Here is a 20,718-nt window from a genome sequence, read left to right on the forward strand (position 1 = left end):
AGGGGTGAGTTTTTTTATTTTATTATTGTTTCATATTAATAGTTTCAAATAATATCACATAGCTTCAAGAAATAATATTTCGAGATTATTAATTCAGTCATCGGTTAATTTCTCGTGGAATTTTAAGAAACAATAACAATTTGTTTTAACATTGAGTTTTAATTGATATTAATTTGTTAGAAGTGTTCGAAGTTTTTCTGATTCTTATATATATATATATATATATATATATATATATATATATATATATATATATATATATATATAAGACAATGAAGGAATCAATTTTCGCAGTGAAGGGTCTGGTCTGAGATACTGCCCGTTGAAGGATGGTTAATTAATCAAGATTAAACATCTTGAAAACAATGAATTTTTTGGGGAACTCTAAACCCTTTTTTTAAACTACAGAAAGTTTTATTCGATACATAAACATATGCAAAAGCTCAATTGCAAATTATGTCGAGTTTGGAGAAGTTGTAATTGAGAACATTCGAATCACAATTCTGCTTTGTTTACTGTCTACAAGAAACTTGGTAAAATATATGTTAGTTTTGAACTTAAATATTACTTCAGTGGTTGTAATTACTAAGGAACTTCTTCATTATAAAAGTTAGCTCATCGATATAATATGAAAAATGGAAGAATTAATGCCACTTCCATGGTTCAATTGACATATTTATAGCCGAGGTAGTAACTACAGTTCTGTAAAACTTTAAAATGAATCTTTGGAAATAAGAAAGTGTAGCTGCATTGAAACTTAAATTTAATTGAGTAGAACAGGTCATCAATTACTATTTCATTTGAAACTATTTAGTTCAAACAGTTTCGTTAATGCAATAGAGTTTTCAATAAATACACAAGTCCAGAATGTCAAGTATTTTGCAAAACAGAAATCCTCACAGAATACGAAAATTAGGAATATAGGGAAATGTCGTTTATTTTGGTTCGAAACATGGAGATCGGGATGAAGTGTGGGCACCTTATAAAGATCAAGAGCACTAAAAATCTTTTCCATGTACCATCCCTATGATATAGCTTGAAGAAAAGAACCACAGTGATGATTGTTGCTTCTGTTCGAGTCATGTGGAAGAATATAATTCAAAAAAACTAGTCCTTTAATAAAACCTTATTCCCGAATGGGTTGGGTGGAAAGCTGGACATGGTATATGGTACAATTGGGAAAATATCGAACACATATTATGAGAAATAACTTTTTATTAACAGAAAATAGTAGCAGTACATACATACTAATATTACACGTTCTTAAAGGATAATAAGCGTAAGAATTGAAGTTAGAGAGATTCTAGCCTATGTATATAAAAAATTAGGGCTCAATAATATGATAGAAGCAATATGCCAATATCATATTGGATTTTTTATAAACATTGCTTATTAATGGAATTTATTAATACTGTTCATTATAAGTTGTAAAGAATATATTTACATAAATATACAAATTGTACATGATGATTCGAATATAAAAAATTAACAAAGGAGTTTAGATATAGATATACAAATACAAATTTTAGAATAAGAAAATTTATTTAATTTTATTTATAATCTAAATATACACTACACCTTGCTTAAATAATATCTAATTTACAGTTGTGAATGTTGAATTGATATGGCTAATAAGTTCCTGTCGTCTATTTTCTGAGTAGAAAAAATGAAATGAATTTGGCAAATTTTTCGATATTTAGGTTAAATATACTACTTAGAAAGTATATGCGATCTAGATTCGAGATCATCTTGTATTATCAAGCTTTCCTGAAATCAATTACTGGAATGCAAAAATTTAATATGCAATGTTGGACGATTTAGGTGAAAAGGAAGCCATAGACTTTCATTTAGAAGTTGACTATGATTCTATGATACTATTTTGCGACTTTCTATAATTTTGAGCATGACATATTTTGCCAATGTGGGTGTTGAACAATTTTCGTTCTATACAAAGTTAGTAATGAATTTTCTGAGCCTAAAATAGGAAAATTTATTGTTTAGAAATAAATTTGCTTTGAAGATAGTTTTGATTTTCGAATTCACTATATTTTTAGTTATATTATTGTTCAGTTCTAGATTCACTTGGGTTCCAGTTTCTATTTTTTATAGAGGGAGAAGAGAGGGTGAGATTCCCACTATTTTTTTTCGATGCAAAAATAAGAATCGACATGATTCTCTTCATAACCCTCTCAGTTTTGATGTTAGGAACTTTCGTAAAAAATGAGAATAAAGGTTTTTTAAAGGACTTCAAAAAATGTTCTGTAAGTTTATCACGAAAAATGCACTATTTTTGGTTATTGTACGTAGAAGCTCTACATTTTCAAGCCTGAAAATACTCATCTACTTTCAACAAGTAATAGTTCCTTGATTCATTGATTTTCGTACTTATTTTCAATAAACAATTGCTCACCTTCAGAGAAAAAGCAACCCTTTGTACAGGGTTTCTCATTGGTTTTCAGTTCTGAGGACATAGGTTTACTAAGCACATTGAGTAGTGTTTTAGTCGTGGTATTTTTACACCCTGGCACAAAACACGATTTATATGCCATTTTTCAGATTAATAAAAGTTTAATAATGACGCTTATTTTAGAATAATCAAAAGATTAACTGTCGTATTCACGTCACGCAATATGGCGGCCTTACTGAAATGTTTAAGCTACCTATAAAATTTTTGAATATCCAAAAAATTAATATAATGAAAGCTGTAAATAAGCTAACCAAAAGTATTTTTCTCTCAAACCATGCAAGTACCCTATTATTTACAATGTCGAAGATATTTCCAAAACGTCAAAGTATAGTTTAATAATACAATTGATCGATATCAGGTATATTCTATATACACTTTTAGATAAGAACAATAACTTTTACCCTTTTTACACGGTTTTGTTTACCCTGTATATTATGATGAATATATATTTTATTTATTTACAGATTTTTATGAGATCTTCACAATTTTTTTTTGAAAATGTATTAAAAATACAAAAGAAAACTTACGTAACTTTATGAAACTAATTCATTATATTGTACTGAAACAGCTTGTACGAGTATATTATATTTACATACAAAGATAGTCAGTTATTTGGAATGATTTCAATAGTTGGAATACTGATTTTCTTGACAAATATTATTCCGAAACTATTATTGTTTTTTCTATGGGGAGCTGTACTGCAAATCACAAGATTTTGGAAATAGGAAAAAATAAAAAATAATAGGAAATTTTATTAATTTCCTATTTTCCATTTTTTGTTAAACGCGAAAAAAATTCGTTTTAAATATTTTTAATAACTTCGGGTGGAAATAATTCACAATTAACTGTTAATTGTGCTTTGAACTTTCTAGCATTCGTCAGTACTATTCATGTACTAATTAGCTTCCATTTCACCCCACCTGCATCGAGCATTGGTATACCCACGAACGAATCTAGGAAGATGAAATATTTTTTAAACCAGATGAGTATTTACGATATAAGCATGTACGAGTATGGCTCCAGACAGTGCAGTATGAGCTGGAGCATTGTCTTAATGAAGAAGCTTCTCCCATAGTTCGGGTTGCTTTTTACAGCAAAAAGAATGCCAAGGATACGCTGGCTTGTCTACAGTCACAGTAGACATCGTATTCCAAAGAATAGGCTTCATACTAAGCGGCTCATGGTCGTTAATCTTTGGCGCATGTCTACTTTTTCTTTAGTAGCCCTAGTCTCATTACTTAACAGCCACACCTTGTATATTGACTGTTGATTGAAACATCATGCTGAAATAAAAATCCTCCCTATAACGCTGTATATATAATTACTTATGTGAATCGAAATCTTTACATAATTTTAGTTTTTTTTTTCTCTAGATAATCGTTCATATCAATTTGTAATACTGTTTGGTCCATTCTGAAGAGGAAAATGACCTGAAACAACACAACTGAATTATTATAAGTAATCCAACTATTCCATGAATTTACACATCTAATTATGTATGAACAAAATGCATTATTTGAAGTAACGAAACTTTCAATTGATGACAAAGACAACTAGTGGTATTGAATACTTGTACAGGTGCTGGAGTTTAGATTCGAGTGAAAAGCATGCGTTCTTATAATAGAAAAGACTTTGCTAAGAGATGACCAACATTCTCATAATAGGCAGAGCGATAGCCCTGGAAGAACCCAAAGACAGCGGTAAAGATGTATGCGAATCATTTCTAGAAAGTTTCTTTTTTTTTGGGGTTCTGTTCCAAGAATTTTTAAATATTTATAATTAAATGCATGTTTTCTGATATTTCATGGTTTTTTGATGCAATTTTGAAGTATTTTTACTATTCCATCCATTCCAAATTTTAGACTTATACAACATATTTACAATATTATATTTCTTGAAATTCGAACAAGATAATTTCAATTAAAGCTTTTTATATTAACATTGTTTGCTGGGAATTTTCAAATAAATTTATATGGAACTTTTGAATTCCTGGGATTTTTCTCAACAAACATTATTATGATTTCACAAATAAACTCGTTATTGAAAAAAATCATCAATTGAATAAACTTTGACAGAGGCGATATTTGATATAACTAGACATTTGTTTGAAGAACTTAGATTAAATTTATATAACTAAACGATATTGAACACTTGAAAAATAAATGTAATTACTTCGTACTATCAAAGAACATGTATGCATAATATTTTTAGTAATACATATTCTAATTTAAACGAACATATACAAAGTGTAATGAGAAAAAATAATTACGCTGTACGTATTTAAACTAAAATGAAATTGTGTCATAGAGAGGGCAATTCAATCAACTTAACTTCAACGCTGTCTTTACGCTTTTGCTCAAAAATAAAGACATGAAGAGAATTTCAAGTTACAGTGCCAAAATCAGTACCCACCCTTAAGTACTCGTGAGATAACTAATCTAAGAAAACGTAGAGTTCCGTTACCTTGAAAGACTTAAATTTATTTTAGTTAAAATATGAAAACGATCAGTAATCAGGATACACGAAGTTAATAACAAATTACTGATGAAAAAACCAATTTAATCACAAAATTTCAGGATTTTTGCTGCAGAATTTGAAAATAAATTGAAGAACGAGACATCAGTTTTTATATGTCTCGATATAAAAGATTGTATTCATGTTTTCACTTATTTAAAAATTCAATACCTAAAATTTAACAATTAATGAAATTATTTAACGCTCATACGATCAAAACACCTCTCTAACATTCACAGATACATTATGAATTATGTAATAGATGGGTAGGTTGGTATTTTCATGAAAAATAGATTCCAATTTCTCAATGGGATTGCGAACTTACGGAGCTAGAATCGGGAGCAATAAAATGGAATTCGTGTCACACTTAGCGAAATATATAAGGGTATTGGAAGGGTCATTTTATCTAAGGCCTAGAAACATTGTATCATGTGAATATTTTGTCAATAAAACATTATATGATGTCTGGTAATCCTCAATCTTATTTCACTTTCAAAATCAGCACATTAGATTAAACTTAACCATCATAGGAAAAATTATAATTGGATTGTACACTTCGAAAATAATATTTAGAATGTCGAACAAATTCATTGGAATGAGACAATGTTTGGCTTCAAAATTGTGGGAATGGACTTAAATAACTAGAATTGTGAAGAATGTTGTAGCTTAACGAAAATTCGCAAATATACTTTTGATAAAATGCCTCTGTTGGAAATCATCGTAGACAAGCATCAAAATACGTTGTATTTTTTAAGACGTCCAGTATATTATCCAATCAAAGTTTTTTTTGGAAACAACATCGAGAGACTGGAAATGAATTTTAAATCTATTGTACTTGTACTGCAAAAAAATCCTTAAGTTCTGAGTGATTCATCAAATTATTTTCAAAAGAGAAATATACATATTTGTACAAATGGATTTTTTTGAAGTTGAGATAACTCAAATCCTCATACAATCCCAAAAAAAACTTGAAATGTAAAATCTTTCTCGAATCGCATTAGGTACGTGAAACATTTCACGAATGTCCTTTTTTATCAGTTCCAGATCCTTTAATGTATTTCCAATATAATTTTGAATTGGAAATCCGCATATTCTATTATCAAGAATTTAATGTCGTTATTGCAAGAAGTTTTACTTTGATGGTCTCGACGATATATCTATGTAAATTCGGAATACACCAATGTACGTTTTATCGACCGAAGAGATAAAACTCTCGATAAAGGGCAGTATTGAGAAGGTTTGTTTGGATAAGTACTCGATGAATTTCTTTGTAGTATACATAAAAACTTAAGAAAGAACAATTTATCGTATCATAACATAAAATATACAAGGGTAGTAAATTAAATGAGGCAACTTTGCTTATTAGGTCTCATAAAGTACAACTTTCTTACGTTTCACTCCCTGAATACCAACAAACTGTACGGGATGCTTTGAAATTTTGAGCAACTACACTCATCATAGAATTAGAGATCAGTGTTGAAGAGTTACGATATGCACGAATTAAGGCCTAGGAGTTTTTACATATGAAAACCGACACCATCTGTAGATTGACATGAATAATCTTAACGAATATTTGAAAATACTGGCGGTCAGTAACAGTTTTCCACGTTGGATATCGAACTTTATCACTATAATGAATCATTCTGCATAACCATTCCATTCTGTATATTTGAAATTCTATGTATTGAAAGAAAACGTGATTATAATTTGGATCCAGCTTAAAAATTCATCAAATAAACTAATTTCGATTGTTCTAGCAAAAAAATGTGTGTGACACCAATATTAAAGCTTAAACACTCACAAACCGCGTTATTGATTGAAAAATTGGTTCGTAATTAATCATGTTTTATCACGAAAATTATGTTCCTATCTATTTCCTGATAACTCCAATAATATCAATGAAGGATTTCATTTATTAAACTAACATTTGTATATTTGGCGAAAGCGCACATATTTGCAAATTTGGCGAAAGCGCGTTATGTACTCAAAATTAGTATAAATTAACCCACCAATAATTAAATATTTTGTTTCCGATGGTCAATATGACAACTAAACTATAATTTTAATCAAAACTAGGAAACAACATCATTGATCAACGATTTAAACTTTGGAGAATCTCCATATAAGGATAGCATACAATTAAATTAAATGTTCTTGACAATAATCGAGGCGATTTTGTGTGACCTCAGGTTTTATTTTGTTAATTTCTTCCGTTATCCTAACTTTCAAATCAGCAATATTGTCTGATTTATTGAAATATACTTTAGATTTCAAATAATCTTATAAGGGGTAATCGAGAAGAGTCAAATCGGGGAATCTAGTCGGCCATTCGATCGTCTTCCAATTTACTTATTGGGAAAAAAATCGTTCAATTATTTGAATGATTAGGAAAAAGTCTCTGCAACGTAGGCACTAAGAAGTTAATCAAAAGATCTAGATAAACCTCACCATTAACTGTGCCCTCTAAAAAATAAATGCCAATAACTTTATTGCTAATGAGTTATCGCAGTTTAGTGCTTTTGGTCTCTGATAGACGCAATAAGCAACGTCTAGATTGAGCTCGCAATTTTTTGCAGTAATGTGAGAGGGTAGGCAACAAGAAGAATTTCTTAGACTCTACTATTCCAGGAAACGTGGGCTTTCCATTACATCTCTCAAACAAAACAAGCTTCAGTTTGGTTCACCGCCATCGAATGAATTCGAACGAACTCTATTAGAGAAAAAGGTTACATTAGGTGTTTTGAGACTGGAATGGTCGATTTCATACAACCTAGAACAATAAACTCGGATATTGGGAAACATCAACTAAACACCGATCAGTAATCCAGAATCCCCGGGTATGATGACTGACGGGGGAATTAGTGCTTCTTCATGAGAACACTCGACCCCAAGTCGCTCGTCAAACACATTTTAAAAGAATTTGAGTAGATTGCTAAGCTCCATTATTTGTACAGCCTGGACTTTACCTCCAAGGATAGATTTCGAGCAGACTTCTTCGACTTATGAATACAAAAGCTGTAGCGCAATTTTGTACCAAAAAAAGACAGGATTGCAAGAATATTTTCTATTTTTATATGGGAAATCTTTTAATACAACTCTGGTACACGTACAACGTGATTTCGATCAATGACTCTTTCATAGTACGGAATTCATTCTATCATCTAGTTAAATATTGCTAGGATGTATTCAAATTTATCATCTCTCCCATAATTTTTATTACCTCACCAATATATCTAAGTAAAAGTGTGTTTATTATCAGATCTCGCTTCAAGTTTCTGGAATGCAAACTTCCTCTAACACTATAAAATTATCTAACCTCCTAAGAACATGAGCTTTTTGAACGCTTTCCTAAATTCTGGATTGAAAATTGTATAAATAACAGGATTCACGAAACTATTCATATATCCCAACCATGTCGTGAGAAGGAATGCGGCAACGCCAGGTTGACAGTCAAGGTTGAATTTACTGCACATCGCGCTCAGTATATTGCATGTAAAAAACGGAAGCCAACATATCAGGAAAACACCTGAAACAAAAATAACATTCCTTAGTAAAGAGGGCAATTCACGTGAATAATTATATTTTCAGTTTTTTTTTGTTTTTATGTTAACATATTGCGTATAAATAAGACAGACTCATATGAAGAGAACTGGGTCATCCGCAGTACAGTCCTTTTTGGCACACAACTATTTCTTGAGATTAAAAACAATTTGCGAGAACAACATTTTTCTATACCCAAAGAAGCGGTTGATGCGTTCAAATCATATGTTTTGGAGAAAAAAATTTCCGACAATTGATTTAAATGCCTGCAAAAGTATATTGATCTTAGTGGAGAATGTTTTGGAAAACAATACGGGTCATAACCAATTTTAGATATTCCTCTATCTCCAAAATCAAATAGCTTGCTTCATAGATTCGTCGCAACTGGGAGAGACTGCCTGGATAGCCTATGCTAAAGATAAAAAAGAAGAAAGAAACACAATAAAGAGAATGAATGCAAACGATGAAAGAGTTGTATCAATAACTAGATTCTATACTAGTGGGGTCAACAGGCCAGAGATAGAGGAGGGTTCTTATTCGGAATGGTAAATGTTTGAGTTTGATAAACCAGAGAGAAAACCAAGCCTTTAAGATACGTAATAACATTCTCCTCCCAAACCTTCGAACTTATCAGTTTCTATCTTGTCTGTATATATTATAGTAGAAAGAAGTTTTTGGATAGTATCCATGCTTATTGTAACCATAGCTCACACAAATTGTTCAAGCAAAATACACACACAAATGAGAATGTTTTTTTATATTAACTAACGTTATATATAGTTATATAGGTAATCAAAAAAATTGAGATAATACTATTAAACATTTAATACTGAAGTTAAATCAAAGTAATTTATTTTGGAAAAATATTTTTGTTTTTTTTGGCATATAGTCTAGATGCTATAATTGGACATAAAAAGGTGTAAATCCCTTTTAGAAATATTTTGAACCAGTAGTATGAAATTTGTGTAACAATAAATCCTAATCATGCTTATAATATCATTCGATGTTGACGCTCTACCTTTTGAGTTTCTATCGCTACAAATTTATAATTTTATTCTCAGTCACTTTCGTTCGTTCGTTTCGTAATTGTCTCATCCCCTTTTAATTTCATCCCAATATTGAATTGGAAAGAACGTAATTTTTCGAGACAATACTTAGCAAATGAGTAATTCCATCATGATAAACGAATAAACTTTGATACAGGTACAAGATCTTGTTGCAAATTTTTCAATTGATGTTATGCAACAAAAGTTTTCGGAAAAAATTCGCTGCCTTCAATTTAATTCTAAATAACTTGGAATCTAATTTGCATATGGCACTTTCGACCACTTATAGAATAATAAGTGAATGTGAATAATAAAAACCATGTTTAAACTATTCCAAAATTGGACGCACTAAAGCTTTGAGGAGTGCTCAGTAAAACTTTACATCATAAAATGTAATGGTAATATTTATAAATATTTATAAAATGTTCTTCGTCTTTTATTTATAAATAATTATTGTTGCTTATTTTCTCGAAAAAGGTTGTAAGCTAATTCGAGATTGCTATAAAAATCCTCATTAGAAACATTTTCACATATTTATGGACACGATTTCTCCTTCTAAGAAGTGACTCAGTATCTCAATTGAAACGAAACAGATCTTGTAAATTGTTAGCTTGAATAAAGTGCAATTCTCAGCAATATAAAACGAGAAATCGGTCTTGTATTGTGTATAGAGGCGTTGGAAATATGAGGAATTTACGATAAATCGAGTTTCTAAAGAATTCATGCTATTGTATTCTTTTTTAACTCGCCGTCGACTTTTTTCTATTCTGAAAAGTCGTATAGCCTTTGTATAGGAATAGTCATATTATTGCTTTTTATTTCTAAGGAGATTTCACAGGTAATCTGTAAAGCTCCTGATACTATCCGTTAAGGTCTGAAATTTGAATTAAAACATTATATCCGCACTCAACCTAGTTCGTTTACATAGTAACGAATAGTACACCCTTAAATTACCGAAAACACCTTTTTGGAATTGGACAGACAATGTCTTTAACTCGGCCAGGTGAGTGTATATTCTAGAGGCACTTAAATACTGCTTGGGGATCCCAGACTACTCGACTCAAGTGGTGGGGGGTAATTTCAAGACGGCAGAAGGACAGGTGACTAGATTAATTACCGCAGGGGTCGCTCAAGGATCTATACTTGCACCGGAGCTAGTGGTTACTTGCCTTGATTATATCACTGGCCTACCATGTTACCGGATCTTATTTTATGTGATTTTTTTGTAGGGGTTTGTGAGAGATACTGTTTATATCGCTTTTTTACCAACAACGTTGGTTGAACTGAAAAATCACATTGAAACTACCATCAAGGTAGACATTTGTAAGGTATGTAAAAACGGTTTCGTAGAATTGAGAGACAGTTATCAATGATTCAATGATAATACTGAATGTTTTCAAATTTATGGCCACTTACCAAGTACAATAGCTAGAGTTTTCGTAGCTTTTCTCTCTTTCTTCGCTGACGATTTTTCTCGTTTTTTTCTGCTCGCTTTATTAACCTTGTATATCGTGAATCTGGCCGCGGCTGTGGCTTTTCTTTCTTTTTTAGATCCCGTAGAACCCGTTGTTGGCGAGAAGGATGCTTCATTTTTTGGACACGCTGAACTCATGATTCTAGGCATCGTTCTGAAACAACGCATTTAATTTTCAATTAATTCAATTAATTCAAATTATTACATTTCTATTCATACTGCGAAAAATATAATCGAATATTACTTAGGGAAAATGTTATTCAATCCATTGATTGGTTAATAAAAAATATAAAATAATATATAACGATGAGAAATATCAGACAAAATTTGATTCAGCATCGATTAACCGATTTGGATACTCTACAGAATGAGGAATATGAAGCAATATGTGAACCAATTATAGTACTGGAGGAATCAGAAAACAATTCCATCTCAATTTTTTCATGCGAATTGAATGATAACAAAGATGTCCCATTTGTTTTATCCCGCCTAAAAGATTAACACCGTGAGTTTGCTGCTGGTTTGAAAACGCATAAGATAGAAACCGTCGTTGATTTTCTTGAACTGTTGTACGTCTCCAAGGTACAGCACATTTTACCTAAGCGTTTTGAATTATTTAAGTCGAGTTATCTAATGATGAAAGCAAGCGAAAAGAAGTCGGTAGAAGATCTCTCGTCTGCTTCGATTTTGCATGTAGCAGTGATATCAAAATGGGTATCACAAATGACTAGAGGTGGATTGAGAATGAAGCTACACGCCACATTACATCAAATTTGAACTGGTTCACTGATAAGACTTTTCCAGCAACCTAACCAAAATTTTAGGTTGACAGATGCGAAATATATTAGGTGCCAATTATCTTATAACCATTGCATAATTCACTCTTACTTTCGTATATTAAACTTAATAAATAATTAATGTTTGGCTATATGTCGAATGAGACAATGTTCTGCTAACTTTATATTCAAAGTTAACTTTATTGAAAGACGGCATTTACTTTATTAAGAACACTATTAATGGCGACTATACGATAGTCGTTTTTAATGAAATTGCTATTCCAATAATTACCTAACAAATTAAGCTATTTACAAGATGTAGACGGATTTCAAAACTATGAGAGACATTATAATTGAGAACAAAGACCGCCATCATCAATTAATATCAGATTTCAAATAGCGTATCCATTTTCACTGATATATACTATCCTTCCACCCTCATTATTAATTGCTTTGTCATCCAACATCTCAGTGGAATGAATTCAGTTGTACAATTAACGTTAGTTGAATATCATACCAAACTCGTTTTGTAACATCTCGTATGGATTTGATATTCATGAAAGGTTTCAGTTGAATCCATGAATATGGGTTAATTGGGGACATACGACACTATAATTTCAAATGTAAATAGCTTACCAGAAGGTATTTAGGATTTGTAGACTAATATATGATGACAGGATTAAGTATATTAAGAATAAGTAGTAATAAAATTTTCAACTCTGGGTAGCTGGATTGATAGACTTCAATTATTCCGAAATATGCTTCAATAATTTACCCTCTTTGTTATTTGTTATTTCTTAGTAATCACATGATCGATAATGAAGATATGGTGAAATTTTTCTTCTCAACGACTCGACACGTGCATTTGGAAATAAAAGAAGCTTTGGAGCCAACAATTCTCATCAGATATCTCAACCTCTTTTCACGATGCATGAGAAGATAAACTAAGTTGCGAACTTTGCAGTATCGTTGTATAAAATTACTATTTTCCATAAATTGGGGTATTGATTATCCATTCCGATTATAGACACGACTAAATTTTACATTTGAATAATTTCAACTTGATTTTTGTGTCGTCCTATCAAATATTTTGTACTGCTACGAACAAGCTCGCGAAACAGGTACTGATACAATGGAATTTCAAAGGAAAAAATAATTGATTTTCTGGTTAATGCCTCAACGAATATTGAATTAAATTCCCTGTAAAGAGCTTGATGTTAATCGACCATTTTGTCGATATTAACATCCCCAATGTCTCGTAGCTCCGAGAAGGGTTTTGTAACCACTGACCAGTTTCGACGTTATTCCGTCTCATCAGTGTGGTTTAATAACCCTCGTTCGGACTTGAGACCGTTCTTGACGTTCAATTTTTATATATGTGTCGTAAATTTCTATTTCTTGTGTATAATAAACTTCATTAAACGCTTATTGTAGAATATACTAAGTATTATTTCTGTAAATTCCATGTGTTAGCTATTAATTTTATGTTTATAGCGTTTCATGGGAATATTTGTCAATAGAAGAATAACCCAGCTTTTTAAATGAAATTCTCATGGGTAGTGGCTCAACCATTAAAAACGCCCTTCAAATATATCCGCTAATCAAGTTTACTGAAAAAATACAAGTGTGCGTGACCAGCAATGAAGATTTTCTCATTAGCGAATGCCGCAGCAGTTACTTTATGTCGTATTGCAGAAAAAACCATAAAATATTCATTAAGTGTATGCAGAGAATATAAATGCAAAGTATCGTACAGGGTATGATTATATTTACATTATTGGATTGTTATTATTTTGATCAAGCAATTAATAAACCCTTACAGGAAACAGGATAGTTGGGCGGCTCTCTAAAACTACCTGCTTTTAAAACACTTTTTTTTTCTTTCGAAGATTATCTTGAAAATATTGTTATTTATTATATATTATAAATGAAGATGGGTCTTAAGTATTAAGTATTGATCATTTTATATATTTCACACTTTACACTTTAATAACAAAACGACGGAATTGATTGAATAGTCGGTTATCTATTTTTTATCTCGAAGAAATCCTTCACTCACGTCCACTCAAATTCAGTCATGAATATATTGGATGAATCTCATAAATAAAACAAACTCTGAGTATCTAACTTTTAATTATCTTGATCTATTCAACGTCCATCAATAAAATATAGATTTCATAACGTTGAACATAAACCTAATTGATAGAGGTGCTCTCATCTAGTTTTATGTTGTTTCCGTAACAAAGTATGTGTTTTATGTTCGTAGTTACACTAACCCCATTTATGTGTTTTTCTGGGAATTGCATCTCTAAACGAACCGCTTTCCTATTTAATCGCCAACCAGTATGCATGGATGTTGTTCATGTAACATTCAAGCTTAGATTAGATAAAGATGCAACATGTGTTTCCAGAAACATTTACTATTAGAGATTATTTATTCCAGCTTGACATAAATTTATTAGATACACAGTTCGACGAACAAACAACTAGCTTATAATGAGATTATCCCGATTTGGTTTTCCTGCGCTCTACATTTGGTTCTTGAATTAATGCAATAAATATATTGGAACAAGTTAATTACAAACTATTCACTGACACCGATAACTTATCATTCAATGACTCGTGTCAATAGTTTCATTGATGATTTCTGCTAGTCGGGACCGTACTTGGAATGGTTATTGGAAGCGTGTATAGATATTTTCTGCGCAATCTCCGGCTTTTCACGGTTCTTGTACACAGTACTTGCTATCAATCAAGTGTCGAAACGGTTCACAAACGAAAATTTAATGAAAAATTATTTTTTAAAAAATAAATTATTTTGGTCAGGATTTTTTTAAGACAATCCATTTTTAACACGTCGAGTCTTGGTGGGGTCTATAGTCCCGCAACTGAATTTTCTCTACAGCCCAGAACCGCCCACATAATTTGTTTTTGCATTTTTCATGTCAAATAAATTTTTTCTTGGATTCACACCTTATAAAGAGTGTAAAAACACAAACAAAATTTCTGACCTCTGAGAAAAGTTAATCAATTTTTGTTCAACATGTTGAAGAATTTTCTAATATACGAAATTTATTATAAACTAAGTCTCATTCTATTATTAGCTCGATGAAGGGTGATTTAGGTTCCGATCATAGACTATCAATATCTATTTATTTGTATTCTTATTTTCCAGTTTTTTACAAATTGTAACAACTTTTTGACAACAAACCATTTCTCTCTTTATCTAAAATAAAATATTCTGTTATCTCTATTATCTAGACTGCATCCTAAATGTCCTAAATGCTGTTAAATAAATCTAAAATACGACGAAGTGAATAGCACGCCCTATATTCTATCCTTTTTTTGTATTTAGGTCAATTTGTTGAACTATTATCTTATAGAGTATGATTCCAAGAAAACATATTTACGATTGAGTTGCTCGTGCTTATAGAGGTTACAATCAACTTCAACTTGAAAAAAAAGTCTTGAAATAAATCAAAGATTATCCTTGAGACGTGATACTTACGCTGCTTCTTCAACGACTGTCGCAAGGATGAACTCGGTGCTCTTATCGTTGGAAATAACGTGACAATCGGCATCGGCCATGACGTCTTCGTCCTCATCTCCGGAGCCGCTTCCCGTGTTCGTCGCCTGCTCATCAATAGGTGTCGGACCGCCCAGCGTCGTTTCAGCTAATCTGTGCGTGTTGGAAATGTTCTCTATCACGGATCCAGGCTTGATTTCGTACGTCATTGGTTTTTTATTGAACTTCAATTGCATCGCTCGAGTCTTTAAGGCCTGAGGACAAAGAATCAATTAGTATCAACACAATATAAATGTACAGTTCACAGTACACAATAACAAGAGGCATGAGATGAAAGAAATCAACAGAGACAATTAGAACAAAGAAATACCCGCTGATTCATAGTCAACAGATATAGAGGAACAACGTCAACAAGTTTATTTTTGATGTTTAGATATCTATCAAGAATTTTAATTTGGACGTATAGTAAAGCTTATTGCAAAGATAATTATTTAAATGAATGAACATATGGTACAATCGAATGCTCTGATCAGATCTGAAACAGAATTATGATTCAACTCATCATATTTGCCTTTTTTTTGGAATATTACGAAACCAAATGTTACACTACCACAAATTACGGTGAAATGACGTTTTGAGTTTGCTGGAAATTTTCTGTGTGTTGTCAAATACTTGATTTGCTTCAACTTTTTGGTTGTGTCATAATAGAAATTGAGAGCACTACAACAAATGTTTTATTATATTCTCTTTTATAGTTTCGTCTTTAGAAGCAGATAAAGTGAAAATTTGATTGCACCACAATTCTTGTTAAAAAATGTGAGTGAATCTCAATATCCTAGAATTTTCATAACATTTAAAAAAAATTGATATAACAATGATCAGACAATCAGAAAAAATCCCGATCTTTACAAAGATTGTTTTATAATAAGTGCGGCGAAAGTGTAGATTGGTTGAAGAGAAATAAATATTGATTAAGTCAAATAATTCAAGGAATAGAGAATGATAACAAGGAGAAAAGGAAGTTATTTGGACTCATGAAAAACCAAAAGTAATCTACGTAAAGTAAAACGAGAAAATTGGATGAAATACTGTATGGAAACTTATATAAAAGTATGATTTTGGTAAAGTATCGTAACAAATCTGAAAAGCAGTATCGAGATTTATCTACCTTTTTGGAGTGAAATCAAATGATGTTTGAGTTAACTTGAAATTTTGCCTATTGAATCTAATATTGAAAAAGTTATCGTAATTACCAAGTAATATCGTAATATTACTTGGTACGAACCGTGTAGCTAGCGCTCTCTATGAGAGTCAGGCATAAAGACAAATTCATTGGATGTATCAGCTTCCAAAATTTATTCGTTTCGAATTTCAATACAATATTATCAGTAGTTGTGGCAAAATCATGAAAAATATGTATAATTTTTTTCCAAAAGTACCTGGATTTGAAAGAATATTAAATATCAAATTTTTTTGTTGGAAAATAGCTGTTTTCGATAAGATCAATTGGTTAAGTCAAACCGGCATAATGGGCATTTTTTTGTAGCACCTCTACCATAACTATCCCCTTTTCCTAATTTAAGGATACAGACTGGAAGTTTTGATATAAAATATTCCTGAGCATACGATATTTGTATTCTATAATTGAGTTGCTTCTCTAAAATTGAATTATTTCCGGTCAATTAAGCGTTCTAGCTATAAAACTTAATTATAATTTCAATTTTTTAGATTGATATCAGATTTGTTATAATTTTTAATAAAGAATCATCTTTTATTCAGAAACTGAATAATAACTGACAATAACTGAGATGAATTATTCTCTTAACTTCAGTCAACTCAATCAAATGCTGGAATAGAAATAGAATTTGTATGATCGCTTGTAATGAACTTCATCTCTCTTGCTTAAGCTCATTAGAAACGAATAAGTTAGTTCAACAATGCACCTCTTATTCAGATAGCTCAAACCTCAAGAGAATCATTTATGTACTTAACAAAGTAAATGAGTTACCATCATATTGTATTATATTAATTAACTCCGCCTGTATGACCGCTTGCTGGATTAACTAGCTTAGTGGTTATGTTCCGGTCCTAAGCCCGGAAAAATAGAAACGGTTGTCAGGCTAGGTTAACTCTCTATTCTACAGCATATAGAACGGACATTCATAGATGCAAAAAAGAGATTCCTAAAATGAACAATATCTAACATTAGATAGAAAATTTCTTCATACCGTAAATCATGAAACGTGAAAGAATAAATAGAATTGAAGGAATATAATTAAGAATATAATGGATATAAATTCCTCTCCACAGCTTCTAGCTCTTTTCAATTCATTCCTAATATTCCTAAGAACTTGTTCAGCTCTATTCAATCACCATGACCTCTATTTTCCTTTGACCATATGATTTTGCAATTAGATTCCTTCTTCTTGTTTACTTGTATCGCAACCTTCGTCTTTCAGTTAATCTATATCACGTTTGACAGCTGTTGTCATAATGAATACAACATTACTACACCAACACTCTCAATTACACTGTCTTGAAGGTAAACAGTTCAGTTTCTGAAGGCGATAACTTGGTTATCGAAACGCGCATCAGAGAGTGTAATTGTGAGTGTTGGTGTAGTGGTAGTTTGAACAGTGCATTCAGTATGAATGTCATAAACGTTTCCAGCTGTTGTCATTTCTTCTTTTATCCTATCTTGAGTCTTTTCCATTTCTTTCCCAACGTACCTTCAATCTTTCTTGGTCTGGCGTCATTTTTTTTATAAATGTTTCGCTTTCTTCTTTTGGTATTTCTTGAATTTTTTGCCCTCTCATCATTACAGTTTTCTCTATTTTGTCTCGATTACATCTTCTAACTGGAATTGATTTCAACGGATTCCTAGAATTCTAAACTGATTTCAAATTGAGAGTGTTTAAAAAAAAACGTAGCTTAATTCAAGTAATCTCGACGAAATAAATATTTCTACCTCTGTCTTCAACATTAGAATGAAGAAAAAAAGATAAAGTCGACTACGAGCCGTACCAACTGCATTGGAAAATTTATTACATTCCATAACCAGCATTCGAATGCTCTTAGCTTAATATAATGTCTAAAAGACAAATGTGCACAATATGTGTTAGATAGAAACTCAGAATATTTTTCAGATGAAAAATATCCTTAGTTATACTCTTGTAGTATGTGGGGATGCTTAAATCCAATTATTATTGCAACCGTATTCTCTCTGCCGTGTTTAAAATCCAGCGGTCGCCGATTTTATTATTATTAAAAAGCTGAAAAGCTTGGAAAATGGATGTTTCAGTAAGTCTTTGATGTTTTTATTAATTTTTTAGCATTTTTTCCACCATAAATGAAAATCTGAGGTTTTTCTTAATTGACTATATATTCATACTGAAAAATTTATCAAGGAATCTCCATTAAGAATATTAGAGATTGTTAACCACCCTCGATTCCGTAAGTATGTGACATCAGGTTGCAAAAAATCACCAAACTCTCTTTGAGTTCAATGACATTTGTGTATTTTGGTCAAACTTAGAAAAATATGACAAAATATTTTCGAAGAAACATTAAGAGGTCCTCCATATTCAGAATTTCTCCAAAATTTCTTGATACCCGAATTGAAACGGTTGTTTCCAAACAGAAATTATTTATGATTGCAGAAAAATAATGCTCCTCCACACCATACTGTATTGGACTGGAGCTACGTCTTTCCAAATCGGTAGATAGGTCGACAAAGAACGATAAAATTGCTGCCTAGGTCACCTGATTTCATTCCTTATACCTTTTTATATGTTTGATAGATATATGATTTTAGGTTTATTGGAGACGTCAATTTTCAACTGTTTGAATTCTACACACTAATATAATACATTAATATACATTAAATTTATAAAGACAAAAATCATTTTTATACTGAAATTTAAATTAAGGTTTTCTTAAAATTATGGCTTCTGAATCGCTAACTTTGCCATTTCAGTTTCTCATTTATTCTGGTTATGCAAATATGTAACCCAAAAACTATATGTAAATCAACTGAATTTCACGTAAATTTTGTGACGGTGCAGGTCGATCCAAAGCTTTCCTCACTGATGTAAACTTCGCTTTTACCTGTCGCTTGTCTTTGAACAATATCGTCGAGTAATAATTCTTCACGCGCTTTTAATAGCCTTTCTTTTATATACAAGACCCGTCGTGTTTCAATTAGAACACCTACTAAAAATTAAAATTTTACTTAAAACATGCAAAGTGGTTACTATGTATTAGTTTAAAACGTTGAAGTATACGAGGTTTCTAGGTACTAATAGGAAAAAAGCTGGGTGCAAAATAAAATTAGTACTTCATAACTTTTCCAATACAGGTCTACTTTCTTTTTCGAATCATAGACCTCCAATTTTAGTTTTTCTATTTTCAATTCAATTCCTGTAATCAAATGTAACGAATTGTTTTTGGCAATGAAGCAGCTGGTAGCTGGTGAACTCGACACTAAATGTTTTGTTGAAATATGACTAATCTGATATATTCACTGTCACCCACAGTGCAAATAGACAAGTCCAGGAACCACGACAGCGTGGATTTGATAAGAGCGTGGATTTAGTGTTCCGGATATTTGTGTCCTTGAGTTGGCTACCCTGGCTACCCAGCAGTTAAAGTAGCTTTTGCTAACCTCGAAGTACAAACAGCAAGAATGGAATAAATAAAATATAAGTGTATGAAAATCTTTAGCAATACTGTTACGAACAACATGAAAATAATGGTTGTTATTTGTTAGTACAAAATCTGAAATAAGACTGTCAGAAGGTGTAATCGCAAACTTAGACATCTACACTCTAAATTATCACTGAGATGGTGTAAGATCTAGAAACAGCTGAAATAAGGGATCGGCAGAGAGTAGCTCGAGACAGGAGACATAATAATAGTGTCCTTGAACATGTCAAGGATCTCAAGTGGCTAGGGAACTGGCGGAGGAAAAAGAAGATACCATACAACTTTCCCATCTAAAAGTTTCTAGAAATAATATGTAGTACATAATTTTATCAAATTCTTCTGGATGACTGGAATCTTCTTGTTGCTATATCAACTATATTCTATAAGCGAATCATTATTTTGAATGGAAGTTTATGACTAAAACCATTAGTGTAATCAGATGCCTTAGTTCTATCCTTATCCAATTCAACTCTCAATCATTCCGTATATGAAAGATGTTCGTAAGCAGCCTTATATTTATTTAGGTCTAATTATGTCTTCTTGTTAAATATTCCCTGAGAGGCAAATATATTACAATCAATTATAATGAACGTCAGAAACTGAAAGTATAGTATGTACATGAATTCACTAATTGTATAGGCTTAACTTTTCTCATTTTAACGAAGTTACTC

General features: G+C 31.5%; 1 protein-coding gene across 1 annotated transcript in view; it reads right to left on the reverse strand.

Moving 5' to 3' along the window:
- Positions 1-1,197: 1,197 nt before the first annotated feature.
- LOC130890711 (dopamine D2-like receptor) overlaps positions 1,198-20,718 on the reverse strand; it is a 158,447-nt gene continuing 138,926 nt past the window's right edge. Inside the window, exons 5-8 of the mRNA XM_057794959.1 lie at positions 15,326-15,597; positions 10,984-11,195; positions 8,298-8,507; positions 1,198-3,897 (exon numbers count right to left, since the gene is read on the reverse strand). Of these exons, the coding sequence (XP_057650942.1) occupies positions 3,854-3,897; positions 8,298-8,507; positions 10,984-11,195; positions 15,326-15,597 (738 nt within the window). The 3' untranslated portion in view covers positions 1,198-3,853. The remainder of the gene's footprint in view (positions 3,898-8,297; positions 8,508-10,983; positions 11,196-15,325; positions 15,598-20,718) is intronic.

This window comes from Diorhabda carinulata, chromosome 2 (genome assembly GCF_026250575.1).
Source record: "Diorhabda carinulata isolate Delta chromosome 2, icDioCari1.1, whole genome shotgun sequence".
NCBI classification, from domain to species: Eukaryota; Metazoa; Arthropoda; class Insecta; order Coleoptera; family Chrysomelidae; genus Diorhabda; species Diorhabda carinulata.